General features: G+C 33.2%; 1 protein-coding gene and 1 long non-coding RNA gene across 6 annotated transcripts in view; one reads left to right on the forward strand and one right to left on the reverse strand.

The window, feature by feature from the left end:
• The window catches only part of LOC106466883 (interaptin-like), a 59,505-nt gene that overhangs the window by 28,484 nt on the left and 16,587 nt on the right, over nt 1-14,434 (reverse strand). For all 4 annotated transcript variants that reach the window (XM_022394955.1, XM_022394956.1, XM_013927191.2 and 1 more), the window contains exon 3: nt 7,962-8,032. In XM_022394955.1, coding sequence (XP_022250663.1) covers nt 7,962-8,032 — 71 coding nt within the window. The remainder of the gene's footprint in view (nt 1-7,961; nt 8,033-14,434) is intronic.
• Nucleotides 1-14,434, forward strand: part of LOC111087637 — a 30,639-nt gene that overhangs the window by 8,086 nt on the left and 8,119 nt on the right. The window contains exon 1 of one of the 2 annotated variants that reach the window (XR_002612295.1): nt 6,786-6,849. The exons of the other annotated variant lie outside the window; for it this stretch is intronic. This is a non-coding gene — a long non-coding RNA (uncharacterized LOC111087637). Of the gene's footprint in view, nt 1-6,785; nt 6,850-14,434 lie in introns of those variants that run through there. 2 annotated transcript variants of the gene reach the window in all.

The following is a 14,434-nucleotide window of genomic DNA, read 5'->3' on the forward strand; positions in this document are numbered from 1 at the left end:
TAAAATTATTAAGTGCTTTACTATAATTACTATAAAAATCAGGCTTAACTCTCCTCAACAATTGAGGGCAAGAATAAAAGAAGATTGGGTAAGTACTTTATTTCTTATTTTCATATCTATTCTTTATTTATTATTATAAAAGTAACTAAAATTAAAAGTAAGGATCTTTTTAAGTTATTTAAGACTAGATTAGGTGAAATAAGTAATAATAATAATATAATTAAAATGGTTCATGAGGCATGCACGCGAGCAGCTCGTGGGTAATGTAATTCGATAGTGTAACGTGAGCTGCATGTTCTCCCGAGTGATTTACAACTTATAATGGCATGGATAGTAGTTAGGCACAGTTCAAAGAGCAATGAAAACAATAAAGTTTAATTATAAATAGATGTATAATGTTACGAACTTAGAGCTACTTAGGATAAACGAATGTAGTTTCATGTTACAATTTGATGTCATTCTAGAAAGAAAAGAAGGTTAATTTAGGTTTATATAATTTTTTTTTTTGTGGTCGCTACAAAGTCGGTCGAACTGACTGATCCCGTTTTGAGATAGGGTAGAGAAAATAATATATATATACTAAAAGGATTTAATGAAAAAAAACATTTGAAATAGATTTAGGAGGTTTTAGGGATTACACAAAGGAAATTTGAGATTTTTGAGATGATGAGAAGTATTTTTAATTTTAACATGAAAATTACTTTGCACATGGAGTATTCAAAACAAATACTCAATATATTCAGGGACAAATCTTTATTTTATTTTATTAAAAATACTTCACTAAGAAATATGATTTTTTGTATGTGAAATTGCTGTTCATGAACCAATGGTTACGCAGAGACCACTGAAGGGATCTCATGTGCATTCATCCCAAAGGAATGAGGGATTCGAGTGATGCCCACATCCCCAAAAGAGAAAGAACCATCCAACTGTGGGAGAAGGAGAAGTGAGTAAGAGTCAGATTGCCTGTTCCATAGTATGGAGCTAGATGGAAGTTGGCTGAGCCTGACTGAGATATGTATCGAAAAAGACACCCAAATAGATGATATATTGTGTTGGAGAGAGAATAGATTTCTTGGCTCTGATAACAAAGCCTGCTTTGGTTGCTTCTGAAAGTAGAGTCTGGGTGGGATGTTCCATCAGCTGACGAGATGGTGCCAGCAGTAACCAGTCATCCATGTAATGGTGTGTACACAGAGATGATGAAATAAAGCTCGTACATTTCAGCAGAACACATATGGTGCCAATGCTAGTCCAAAGGGCAGAGTCCTGAACTGCAGCACCTGACCCTTATGTACAAAACACAGATAGTGATTGAAGAACTCCACTATGGGAATGTGCAGATAGGCATCAGCAACATCGAACTTGGTCATCCACAGGCCTGGTAAAAATTGCCAATTCAGTGTGAGGAATGACTCCATCATTAACCTTGGGAGGATCTAGGAATTGATTTAGAGAAGAAAGGTCAATAACCAGATGCCAATCTTCTGTCTTCTTGAGCACAACAAACAGACGAGAATAAAACCCTGGAATAACTAGAATGACTCTCTCCACTGCCCCTTGACCAACAAATCTCTGATAGCTCTGGAATGCAAGAATCTGCGGAAGGCAGAAACACTACAGGTTGGGTGAATAATGGTGGCAAAGATGTGAACTGAATAACTAATCTTGATGCAATGACCTTTAGTACCCACTGATTTATGGTAAAGGTTTTCCACACATGCAGAAATTCTCAAAGCTGAACCTCCACCGGAGTGGAGGAACATCGTGGATATGGACGGAATCTATTCTGGGTACCAATGGACCAAGGGGCTGATGTCAGGGGTCAGGACATTCAAATAGGGGTGGAACTATGACCCCTGTATGAGCCGAGGAAAGTCAAGAATCCAATGACAACAGGGATGAATGTAGAAAGACAACTCAAATTGATGTGGTGATCACTGAGAGGCTTCTGACAAAAGTTAGTGGGATGATAAATATCTTAGCACTATAGTTAAGGTCAGACGAATCCTAAAAAATTGTGATCTATTCAGGTTGACCACCAACTCTGTTCTGGAACCCCAAGTTTCCAGGAGTGGGTCTAGTTTTTGAGAGTCTAAATATGCATCTATCTGGCAGTGGTAGGCTAAAGCATGTTGTTCCTACAAATGAGGTAGACAAGATATAGCTGTCTCTTCATGTAACTGAACAGTAAACCTCCCTACATGAACCGCATTATCAAGGGATGGAGGAAGAACTAAGTATTCATCCCCAGACCTTTCCACCATCAAGTAAGCTGCAAACTCAAGAGCAACCAGGGAAAGACACAAAACATCACACACTTGATTTACCAACTGAATAAAAGGAGCCAGAGGCAGTTGATCCCAATTTTGGCCTCCTGAGAAGCTGACAGAATAAAGGAAGGCACTAGAAAAAGCAAATCTAAATTCTCTCCAGAATATCCTAAATTGCCTGCAAGGGCAGTCTCAGAGCCCCCTGGAGAAAAACAACAACAACTAAATGTGACAGTTTTGTAGTTTGAAAGAAGGAAAAATGAACTTTGTGTTTGTCTGCTCTTCCCAACTGGGGCGCTCGGGAACTTCTGTTTCCCTTCAACCCTGCACAAGAAATTTAATTGTTTTAGTGAATTTAGTTTTAAGTTGTGCTTGCATAATAAGTCAGTGCAAAAAGATGATAGCCACAAAGTTAACCAGTAAGTCGTGAAGAAAGTTGGAGGAGGCGGGCAAAGCGTCTTCTTTTCCATCGGTGGTTGAGTCCATGAACTTGATGACATGATATAAGATAGACAGACAGATGAAGCAGGAAGATTCATACATGCGTTCCATACATTACATTTTTATATCATGTTTGAATTTTGTTTTAAATGTTTTCCTATTTCAATTTGTTTCTTATCATTGGGATAGGATGTCAGCCCTTTTCAGGGGAGCAGGGCTCAAAGATCCAATGCCCGATTAAATTTAGATGTGGGGAGGAAACCAGAGTGCCTGGGGAAACCCACTTTCACAGAACAGATGCCAAATAATCTATCTTTCCCATGCCCTGGCTGTAACGCAATACACGATTATTGTTAAACATGGCATAATGGTTCACCCTTTGTGTGCATGTGTTTTTAGTTACTGTGGTTTTGTTGGCAAAATAGGTTGTATGGTGAGGTGTGTTTGGTGGGAGTGCTCAAGATTTTGTGTAGTGCTGTAGTCAGGCTGTTTCCTTTTTCTGCTCTTTTGTAATATTTAAAAGATAGGTTTGTTAATCTGTTCTTTAGTGTAGGAAGGTTGCTTAATTTCTGTATGTATTGTTCAGGGGTAAATGTTGGGAGCCTTAGGGCTAATCTTATGGCTTTTGTTTTGCTGAATTTGAAGTGTTTTGAGATTATTTTTGGAAATATTATAGATTATTTGGCAGCCGTATTCTTTGAGTGGGCATACAAATGTTTTGTATATTTTTAGGGCGGTTGTGGGTGAGCAGTTTGTGTGTTTGCCTGCAATTAAGACATATGTAGCTGATGTGTTTGCTGATTAAGGCGTGTATGTTCTGAATGTTTTTATTCCACATTAATCTGGTGTCAAAGGTAATTCCTAGGAAGTTTATATTATTGCTCATATTTATTTGTGTATCTTCTAGCATTAGTTTAATTTTCATGAGTGTATTAATGTGTTTGTGTAATTTTCTGTAGAAAGCCATGGCGTGTGCTTTCGTTGGATAAGTATCATTCACCATTTGTGATTCTAGTGATTTTTGAACATGAGTTGTGGCAATGATAGGGTTTCTGGATATGCTCCAGAATGCAACATTATCAGCATATTGGAAGTGGTATGTATATGTTAATTGGGGGAAGGGAATAGCATTAACAAATAAGATATTTAGGAGGGGGTGAAAGGATGGATCCTTGCTGCACTCCTGCTGTGATGTTGAATGTTTTAGTTATTACGTCATTGACTTTGGCTGATCGATTTATTAAGAAGTTTGCTTTCCATCTGATTACTGTATGGTTAATATTTAGCATATGTAATTTATATTTTATGGCATTGTGCCAGACACTGTCGAAAGCTTTTTTAACATCTAGAAATACACCTATGGTGGCTTGATTGTTATTCAATGATTTGTATGTTGATTCGGTTAATCACGTGAGGTGGTCTATTGTTTGTCTGTTTTTTCTTGAAGCATTTTAATACTCCGATAGGAGATTATGTTTTCCCAGAAGTATAAAAGTCTGCTTGATATAATTTTTTCCATTAGCTTACCAAGGCAACTTATCAAACTAATGGGGCAGAAGTTATCTGGGTTGGATCTGTCGGTTTTTTTTTTGGTTTTTTTGGGTATTACTGTATCTATTGCTTGTTTCCATGTGTTCGGGTAATATCCACTGAATAATGGCAAATTCATGATATTTGTTATGTGTAACAGTAAGAGGTTGGAAACTTTTTTGAGAACAATATTTCTTATACTGTCGTGCCCTGGGGCTGTATTTTTAAGTGTTTTGATGTTGATTTTTAATTCTGTAATAGTGCCTTTTCTATTTATTAAATTTTGTTGGTTGATTCTTATATTTTCATGCAAGTTGATAGACGGAAAACTTGTGGTGTAGAATGTAGAATTACAATTGATAAAGGTGTTTACGTGAGCTAAATGATCGGAATTGAAAGTTGGAGAGTTTAAGTTACTGAAGGAAGTTTTGTAGTAGTCTGCTAGTAGGTTTGCTTTATCTGCATCCGTTTTGGCTGTAGTGTTATTGTGTATTATTGGTTGAAATAATTGATTGTTGTTTTTGTTAGAGGATAAAGATTTGAATTTTTTCCAAAAGACTTTGGGTTTAGAAATTTCTAAATTATTACCAAAATCCAGCCAATTTGTTTCTTTAATGTTTTGTTTTATTTGTGTGTTTAATCTATTTATCTGTGTTTTAAGGGCGGGATCTCATGAAATGTAGTGTTGTCTTCTGAGACGCCCCTGCTCTATAATTAGAGTATGAATCTTAGAAGTTAGTGTCCAGTGATCATATGAATGTTGTGTTGAGATGGATAGGGTGGTTTCCGTTGTAGATTAGCTTATTGCTTTGGTTATGTTTTCTACATACGAGTCTATGTCGTGGTTGTTACTTATGTGTGTGATTATTGGCGGTAAATGATTGTTGAGTGTTTTGTTAAATTTCTGCCAGTCAGTCTTAGTGTAGTTATAAACTGGTGAGAGTTCCCACGGTGTTGGGGATCTGCTTATGTGAATTGTGCATGATATAGGGAAGATGTCACTTGAGAGTTCTTGATGGACTGTGAAATTTGTTGCTTTAGTTATTAAAGTGGCCATGTTTGTTGGCAAGTGATAATGTGTTGGTGTATTGTCATTTATGATGTAAATGTTATTTCTAGCTAGTAAGTCACGGATCGTTATTCATCTGAGTGTGTTTCTGTTTCCATTTAGGTCTTTATGTGGAGCATTTAGATCACCTATAATTAGGGGTTGGAAGTTTCTTGACATGCATTGTTGGAGGTAATTTATATCTATGTCTTTAAATGGGAAACAGTAAGTAGCTACTATTGGAATGGTTATTCTATTATTTATGTGGATGTCAGAGAAAATGATTTCATTTATATCAGAATTACAATTCTCTTCAATGGATATTATATTAGTTATATTACTTTTAAAGTACAGAACTATTCCTCTATTATTGTTTGTACATGTTAGAGAGTATGATTTAAAGCCTGAGATATTAACATTTTGATTTTCTTTAGTCAAAGTTTCTGAAATTATCAGGATATCAACACTGACCTGTTTGTTTAAGTTATATATTTCAAATTTGTTGGTGACTAAGTCACCTTGACAGTTAAGGTTCATTATTTTTATTGTGTCTGTGAATGTTGTGATTGTTTTGTGCATTGAGTTATTCTGAGTGAAATGTGGTGTGGCTTGAGATTAGGTAAGGGAAAGTAGCGCTTGGCAAAAATGCAGAGAACTTCTAAACACTCAACCCATGTAGAGAAGTCTGGGAAAACGCTAAGTTCTACCAACATTGAAAAGAGGTTTACAGTGAAATCAGCATAGTTGGTAGAACTTGGTGTGTTAGTGTTGCCGTATTGTTGAGTGCGAGTTACGCTCGCAATTGTGTTTGGGTTTAGTGCAACTGTGGGCTGAAGTGTAGTAGTGGAAGTGTTGTGTATGTTAGTGTAATCGGGTGGTGTTTTGAGCAGTGGCTGGCCTTGTGGTCAGGATAGAGGTGGAAATTCCATGTTTTGTGTCGTGGGTGGAGGTTGCGTCTTATTGGTTCTGAAAAGAACCCTATCCCGTACTTGTATGAACTTAGGGCATGCTCTGTAGCTGGAAGCATGGGGCCCTGGAAGTTGGTGCAAATAACTTGATTATGCTCATTCGGGCATTTGGCTACATCGTGGGGGCCTGAGAAACATCATTGGACTGAATATATGTGTCCATCTCACTACGAATAAGGTCACAGACAACCTCAAATGAGTGTGATCCCCCATCCCAACAGCTGAGTGATGCTAGATATCAGAGGTGGGATAGAAGAGACCTGATTTGCCTCCATGCTGAAAACAATAATGTGGGAATTCATGCTATATATCGGCTTGACAAACAAAAATCAACTAGGTAACACGAAGAATGCTCAAAATATCTCCAACGGTCACAGTACAGAAGAGAAACCCATTATTGAATGCTTTGTTGAGAAAAAGTGATAATATTATCTCAATGAGGTGTTTATATACAGTACCAGGAAAGAGGGTGCATTGATGCAGGTGGAGAGTGTCACAAGACAGATATTTCCAAGGGCAATTAAGTGGGGAATAAAAGACTGATGCAAGCAAGAAAAAACCAGACCAATGCTTAGTTGGACAAAGAAAGGTAAAAAACCCTAGCAGTAGAGTAATAGCTGTAGTGTAAGAGGAGGTAAGTGCAACATGAAAAGGCAGAGTTAAAAACGTTTTTAGATCAGTGATCTATGTCAACAAACTAGGTGAATCTAGTTTGTTTAACACAATACAACTGGCTAATCAAATTGCAGGTCAAATGCTGGTCATGTAATTCCCCAGAGTTTCTTAAGCATAGCTTGCAAGTACGATTTGTAACCAACTTTGGGTGGAGAGTGACTGGATATGCCAATTCAGTTGAACCTATATCATATATATAACTGTCTCACACTTGACATACACAAGAGAAATATGAATTAAAAAAAAAAGTAGGTTAATAATGTACAATATACTTCCAAAATAAGAATAACCAGTTTCTGTCTCCATAGTAACTGGAGATATTTTTTGTCAGTTGTAACTTGTTTTGTAAGAACTACTAAAAAGTAAAGTTATTACAACACTATAATTTTTGAGATTTTTCATTTTTCAAAATACAAAACTAACATTTTAACAATTTACCTTGTATGTTTAAGACTTTACTTAAATATATTCCAATTTCAAACATTTCATTTTTTCACTAATAATTTTAATAAGAGCTGTTTACACAAACTCTGATTGTATATTTTAACAACAAAAGTATGGAAGCTTCAAATTAACATTTACAAATATTATTCTCAACTTCATCATATAAGAATGTACATTATGTACCTTCCATATAAAAAACATTTATTTATTCTATTACCTAGAATTAATGTGCAAGTAATAGATATCAAAGTTGGTACAGAAAATATGTATATGAATATATTAAATTACATAAGTAATTCATGTTTAGTGTCATTAAATAACATAATTCATGAAATTAAAAGAAAATATTATAAAAATACTTTGATGTTTTCAATAATTGGAAGCTTTCTGGTATGAGAAAGTGCAGCCTAAGAATTTCTTCCACTTAAGTAGTCATGTCACCACACTTTGTATTTGAAGTTTACATCACCAACAATAAAAAAGAGCATTAAAATGACCACTTTCTTATAGAACATTGGAAGTATCCATTTATCAAAAAACCTTTAAACTTGTCATTCTTTCAAGGACAAGAAATAAACTTACATTTCATCATTGCCAGAATTCTCCTCTTTATTGGTTTCTGCAGGTTTTTCAGTAACATATTCCGTATTCTCCTAGAGAGGTGAAATTAATTGTAATACATTTTTCCATACAGAAAGTATGTTACTGTTATGGTACATTAAAGTAAAAGTAAAATGCAAATATCTTATTCAATTAAACACCATATAATGACAATAAACAGATCAAAACTGTGGATTTCTAATATAATACTCTCCAACTAGATACAAACAATTTGAACTTCACCAATTCTCTTCATCAGGGCTAGCACACTACTAACTACTGAAGTTTTGAATGTCACCTGATATAGAATATCTAGTTTATTTAAGATTTCATAGCAGAAGAAAACAGAAAATATATATATGTCATGGATATTATGGAATAAGTTTAATTTCTTTAACAGAAGATTTATAAGTTGTTGTGCCCAATACATCACTAAATTATTAATTATGAGAAGAATACTGCATTTTTTGGTGTATAAGACACACTTTTTTTTACCCCAAAATTTAATGTTAAAATCTGCTTGTGTCCTACACATCGAAGGTATGAATAATATATATGTATATATACGATATATACATGTTATGTGTAAATATATTTAAATAGGCATGCATAGTTTAGTTCAATTGAATGTGTTATTTATAACAATAGTAGGTTTTTATTTTAAAAATATAACTACTTATAAAGCTCCCTAAATAATAAAAAAATAAATTACAGTGAAATCAATGAAGATTTTGTAAGTTTTGAACCAAACTAAATAACAGTAAACCTTTTTTTGATTTACGGTATTTTCTTATTTGATGTTTTGAGCTCTTTTGTGTTTAGAACAATATATACTAATTTTTAAAGTATCAAACTGAATTTTTGTTCAATAAAAATCTTTCAAATGCGACTGTAGCTTTTTTCTCCAAAACTTTGTCTTCAAAATAAGGGTGCGTCTTATACACTGTTGCATCTTATATTCTGAAAAATACGGTAACATAAATAAAGAGTTTAATATAGCAATTTTATTCAGGACAGGAAAATACGTCCATATTACAGTGGAGGATACAGTTGTTTTGTGTTATGTAACCTAGATTATGTAGTAGATTAACTGAAGAAAACATTATTTATCATAATAAAGAATTTGGTGATAAAATAAAATAAACCATATAGGGTTGAAACATCCTTACCCTACTTCTAATACATTGGAACTTAGTTAAAATCTATGAAAATCACACTTCACTAACATAATCCTGCTTACACAAAAACTGGGTGATTAACTCGATATAATTATTTATGAGTATCAATTACATTGATTACTGTGACATAAAATTATCAAGTAATTGAAATTAGTATTTCTTAGCACTGGTATTTATTACAGTTTTTGCTTATTCCAACTATTCAAGTGATCAAAATATTGCCAATAGTATTTGTCTTTATTATTTTTGATTAATTCAAGTTCATTCAGCTTAATCTATTAGGGTCTATATAGTACTTTTAGCCTCTGGCAAACAAAAATCAAGATACATTTTTTTGTAATGGAGAAGGGAAATTATTACACAACTTGAATGACTCAACATAGCCTTTGCTGTTTCTTCAAGAGTTGACTATAAGTTGCAGCAGACAACATATTGTCACTGAGCACATGATTTTGCACCTGTAAAAACAAAGAGTTGGATGAAAATAGCAGTTCCTGTTTATAGCCAATGTTTGCTTTTCAAGTTGGGAAACATTAATTTAAAGTAACTCAAGATTGAACATGTATGATGGTTACTCAGAACTTAACAGCAAACTTCTGGCCAATGGGAAGTTGCTTGAAAAAATTCACCCTGTAGCAGCAATAATGTAATTAAAAATATCCTTCTTTCACTTGATGGTATTAATTATTTGCTTAATCTATTTTTTATTATTTTCTCTGGAGGAAAAAAGGGTGGGAGGATCCTAATTTTAAGATTTGAAAATCTGAATGTATCCCAGTTTTATGATCTAAAAATCTGGTCATCTTCTAAAAGCATAAGACCTGGTGCAACTGCACTGCTTGCCCCTGCCTAACAATGGCACATTTTAATCTCCAAACTGAATTGTGCTAGTGAATCTTTTATTTTATTCTACATGTGAATGATTTTGAAGAAGTATATCAAGTTATTCTTAAGTAAACTTTGTAGTAAACAGGGGCTGTACCGTTTCATTTCATACTCAATGTTTGTGAAATATGTGATTTGTTGAATCATCCAGTTTCTTCTAGAAAGCCTTATTAAGCACATTAAATGTTGCTTTCATATGTGACTGCTGCATTTACTTAAGGATTAAGAAACTGATATTTAGTGATTCATTCAAACCAAATTTGAATTTACTTTCTGTACAGATGCACAAGAAGCAATGTTTATGCATCAAATCGATGTACCTTAGTAGATTTATTCCCATTTCATCTACTGTCACTAAGTCTACCCTAATGTAATCATATACCAAAATAAATGTTTTATACTTTTTTTTTGTAAACTTAGTATGCCACTTTATTGTAAATGAAAAAACTTTAAAGTAGTATTATAATTTCTTGAGAAGAAGATAGGTTTTCTTATGTGATATATTTGTAGTGTATATCTGCATGTACATAAAAAATATTGATGTATGAATGTGTTAAGTCTATTGCATTGTACTGTAAACAGTATAAATACAAAACTGCTTTGTTTCTAAAACTGTGCCAAAGTGATTTTTGTATCTAAACTTTATTCTATATTTGACAACCTGATGATCGTATTTTTTTAGGTTTATTCCCATTTAGTCTATTGCCAATGGAAGTAGATGAAGTGGGATGATGTCCATTAATCACTGCTGAATACTGTCTTTAAAGCTATTTAAGCCTAGAACTAGATGAATTAATCAATTAATGTCATCTACACTAAATAATTAATCAAAATTATGATTAACTGATTAATGTCACAAAATTAATAAAGTAAATAAAATTATTGTTTCTGATTATTACCGTTTTCATTTCAATTATTCCAAAAATTAATATCTCCAAATGACAGTTACATCGATCATCATAAAAATATTCATCTAATTGAAATTAGTTTCTAATCATTTACTGCTTATGATTATTACAACTATTCAAATAGCTGAAATATTACAATTATGTTTGTTTGTTGTTAAGCTACATAATGGGGGGCATGATTTAAAGGTCTCAGGTTTGATTCCAATTATGACTAAATTTACTTGCTCTTTGTTATGGCAAAGCTATTAAGGGTGTCCTATCTACCACTAATTAATTTTGAACTGCTGCCTACAGGGAAAGGCAAATGGTTGAGAGCACCCACTACTAACTGTCTGACTAATTAAATGTTAAATAAAGTGCCAATTTAATGGGGTTTTTTTTGCTGTTTTTTGCATCATGTTACATTTCTAACTTAAAAGGGGTAACTGTATTCTATAATGTTATATAAGGAGGCACATATCTAGAAAGGTCTGGACTCACTCCATTTTTTCATCAATTAATAACTATATTCTTTCATGTTGTATAAACAGGGGCATATCTAGAGAAGTTAGGAAGACAAACCCCCTCCACCCATTTTTCAGAAATTAATAACTGTAAAAGCAGGCACAGATATCAGAGGGGGGGGGGTCTGGACTCCCATTTCTTCAATAATTAACTGTTCTTTAATTTTGTATAAGCAAGCAAGAGTCCTACACCCATTTTCTTCAGAAATTACTAACTGTATTATTTAATGTTGTATAAGTAGGTGCAGAATTTTTACACTAATATATAGTATAAAAAAGAAAACATTAGGTGTCAGTATTTTTATTTAACTGGGCTATTATTTACCCCAAAAGCTTCTTTTTGGTTTTCTGAAATCAACACAGTTGGAGTCTACAGCAATCCAGTTAGGCCTTAGCCAATAACTAATTAGTTCTAGGCTAGTATAACAATATAAAGATCAATTAAATGTTGCAATGGTAAATTTCAGTCTTTGCCTTTATCCAGACACTCTAGTAACTGGACTTTAGATATTTGTTTTCATTAATGTTGGTATCATTTAGGACACCTGTAGATCTTATGACACAGACTTGTTACAGAATCAATTTTTCATTGTCTAAATGTTAGAATTCTTGTGTGTAAACAATCTTTTATGAATAGTTGACATCTAACATAAGTGAAAATGCAAGTAATGCGACTGTGTACGTAACAACTTTAATAAAAAAGATTTTTAAATAGTCATCCTGTTTACTAATGTTATAATTTTGTTGTTAAATGATTATAGATAATTACAATTAATTTAAATAAAAAGTTTGAAATGTTTGCTTCTGTTTTTTTATATTTTCAGATAAAATCAAATTAATAGAAATAAAGATACAACCTCTTAAATCACTGAATTATAACATGAGGCTAAGATAATCATTTCAGAATATATTATATTTCTTTAACTTTGACACACTTAGGTTACTTTAGGACTAATTGGTCAACACTAATTAATCCATGATACTATATTATTATAGTGGAAGTCTCTTCTTTTATTTACAAATAATGAAAATTTGGTTGGTATTACACACCTAATTGGTATTATATCATCATTGCAAAAATGAAACATTACTGCAGCTAGTGTGAAGAAGTTAAACACATAATAATACAATATTGTCTGAATATACTTTATAGTTTTATTCTTATTCATTCCCTAATGGTTTTCATGATTTGTAAGATAACATTATAACTATCAAAAGTTTTATTTTACAATCCTATATTTTATGTTGTTCTCGTTTAAATATAGGCTACTTGAAGCATACCAAAAAAATATACTAAGTTTTTACTTTATCTACTTATTTGTTTACCTAATTGTTGTAGATATGCTTCTAAACATGTAAAACAATACTGAATTGTCTGAAAAAAAATAAGTATGTTGAAGCTGCAATGGTAAAATGTTGGTAGAAATACTTTTTTTCATTATCATCTGGAGAGTCAAGATTGTGTTTTCTAACTTTATTGCCAAAGTACAAAAAAGTATACACATTTTTGTTGCAACATAACACTCAAAAGTGAATAAATATTTTACTGCTTTTAAATATTAAACAAAGCAGTTACTTTGTTTGTATGATACAATTTCATGTTCAAAGTTTAGGGTTAAAAAAGTAACTTATTCTAAATTATTGTGCCTGAAGTCTGAATATTGGACTTTCTTTGTCTTTCACATTTTTACACCACTAGATAAAAATCTTTCAGAGAAATTTTAAAGTCAATTTTACATGTTAATTCTTATCATTATATTTAAAAAGTTTTAACTCAACAATATTTTGCAATGTTCTGACATTTATTTTGTGTAATTTAAGAAGGAAAAAAGTTCATATTTTCATTTCTGAATAACACCGAAGAGTTTTGCCCACTTGTTGATTTTCTTTTTTTTATCACTGTTTTTTCTGCTATCTCTAAAATTTCTTTTACTTAGAACCTATCACCCTTTAAGAATATATTATCCACTTTTTATTTTTCAAACATTTCCCTTACTTTTTGTTCAGGCCTTGGATGAAACCTTGCTAGGTGCCACATCAAGTGGTTTAATCATTTACTAATAAAACAGAGTAATGAAAACAGCTATAAAGAAATTTTAAATATAATTGAATAGATCAAGAATGAGACTATCATGTAATGGTAGAATAATATAAAGGTTTAAAGTTCTTTAAATTTTCTGTAAATGTTAATTTCAGTTCCATTTGTTTGTTAATTGTGAAAGTATTTATGTTTTAAATTATATCTATTTGAAAGCTACAGAAATTTTCTTCCATGAAAAGACATCAGACCACTTGAGATAAGGTACACTTATAAAGTTGAGAGACAAGATGAATGAGCAAAAACATTTTATTAAAAGTTTAACACAGTGACAAACATACAATGTTTGGAGAAGGTTTTGTCACCACTATATTCAAGTAGTTTATCTAAACACAGGAATATACGAGGCCTGTGAGAAAAGTATCCGACCTTATTTTTTTTTGCGATAACCTGATGGATTTGAATCAAGCGCGCTTGCATGAGCCGACCTTGAACCTTCGTGCGCATGTGTGAATTTTTTCCTGCTTGTTGATTGCATCAGTTGTTGGCAAGCAGCTATTGAGTGAGGTAGTGTGTAGTGCTCTCGTCGGTTTTTCATTGCAAGGAAAATGACGGAACGACTGGAGCAGCGCTACTGCATCAAATTTTGCCAGAAACTGGGCGACAGCCAGGTGGAAACCATTCGGAAGCACTCCATGTCACCAAGACCAAAGAAGGCCCGCCAAGTGCGCAGCAACGTCAAAGTGATGCTGACTGTTTTCTTTGACTCCCGCGGTGTGGTACACCACGAGTACGCACCACAGGGTCAAACAATCACCAAAGAGTACTACAGGGATGTCCTCCGTCGCCTACGTGATGCTGTACGGCGCAAGAGACCGGAGTTGTGGTCAACAGGAAATTGGCGCCTCCATCACATTCCTTGATTCAGACTTTGTTGGCGAAA

This window comes from Limulus polyphemus, unplaced genomic scaffold (genome assembly GCF_000517525.1).
Source record: "Limulus polyphemus unplaced genomic scaffold, Limulus_polyphemus-2.1.2 Scaffold2410, whole genome shotgun sequence".
NCBI lineage: Eukaryota > Metazoa > Arthropoda > Merostomata > Xiphosura > Limulidae > Limulus > Limulus polyphemus.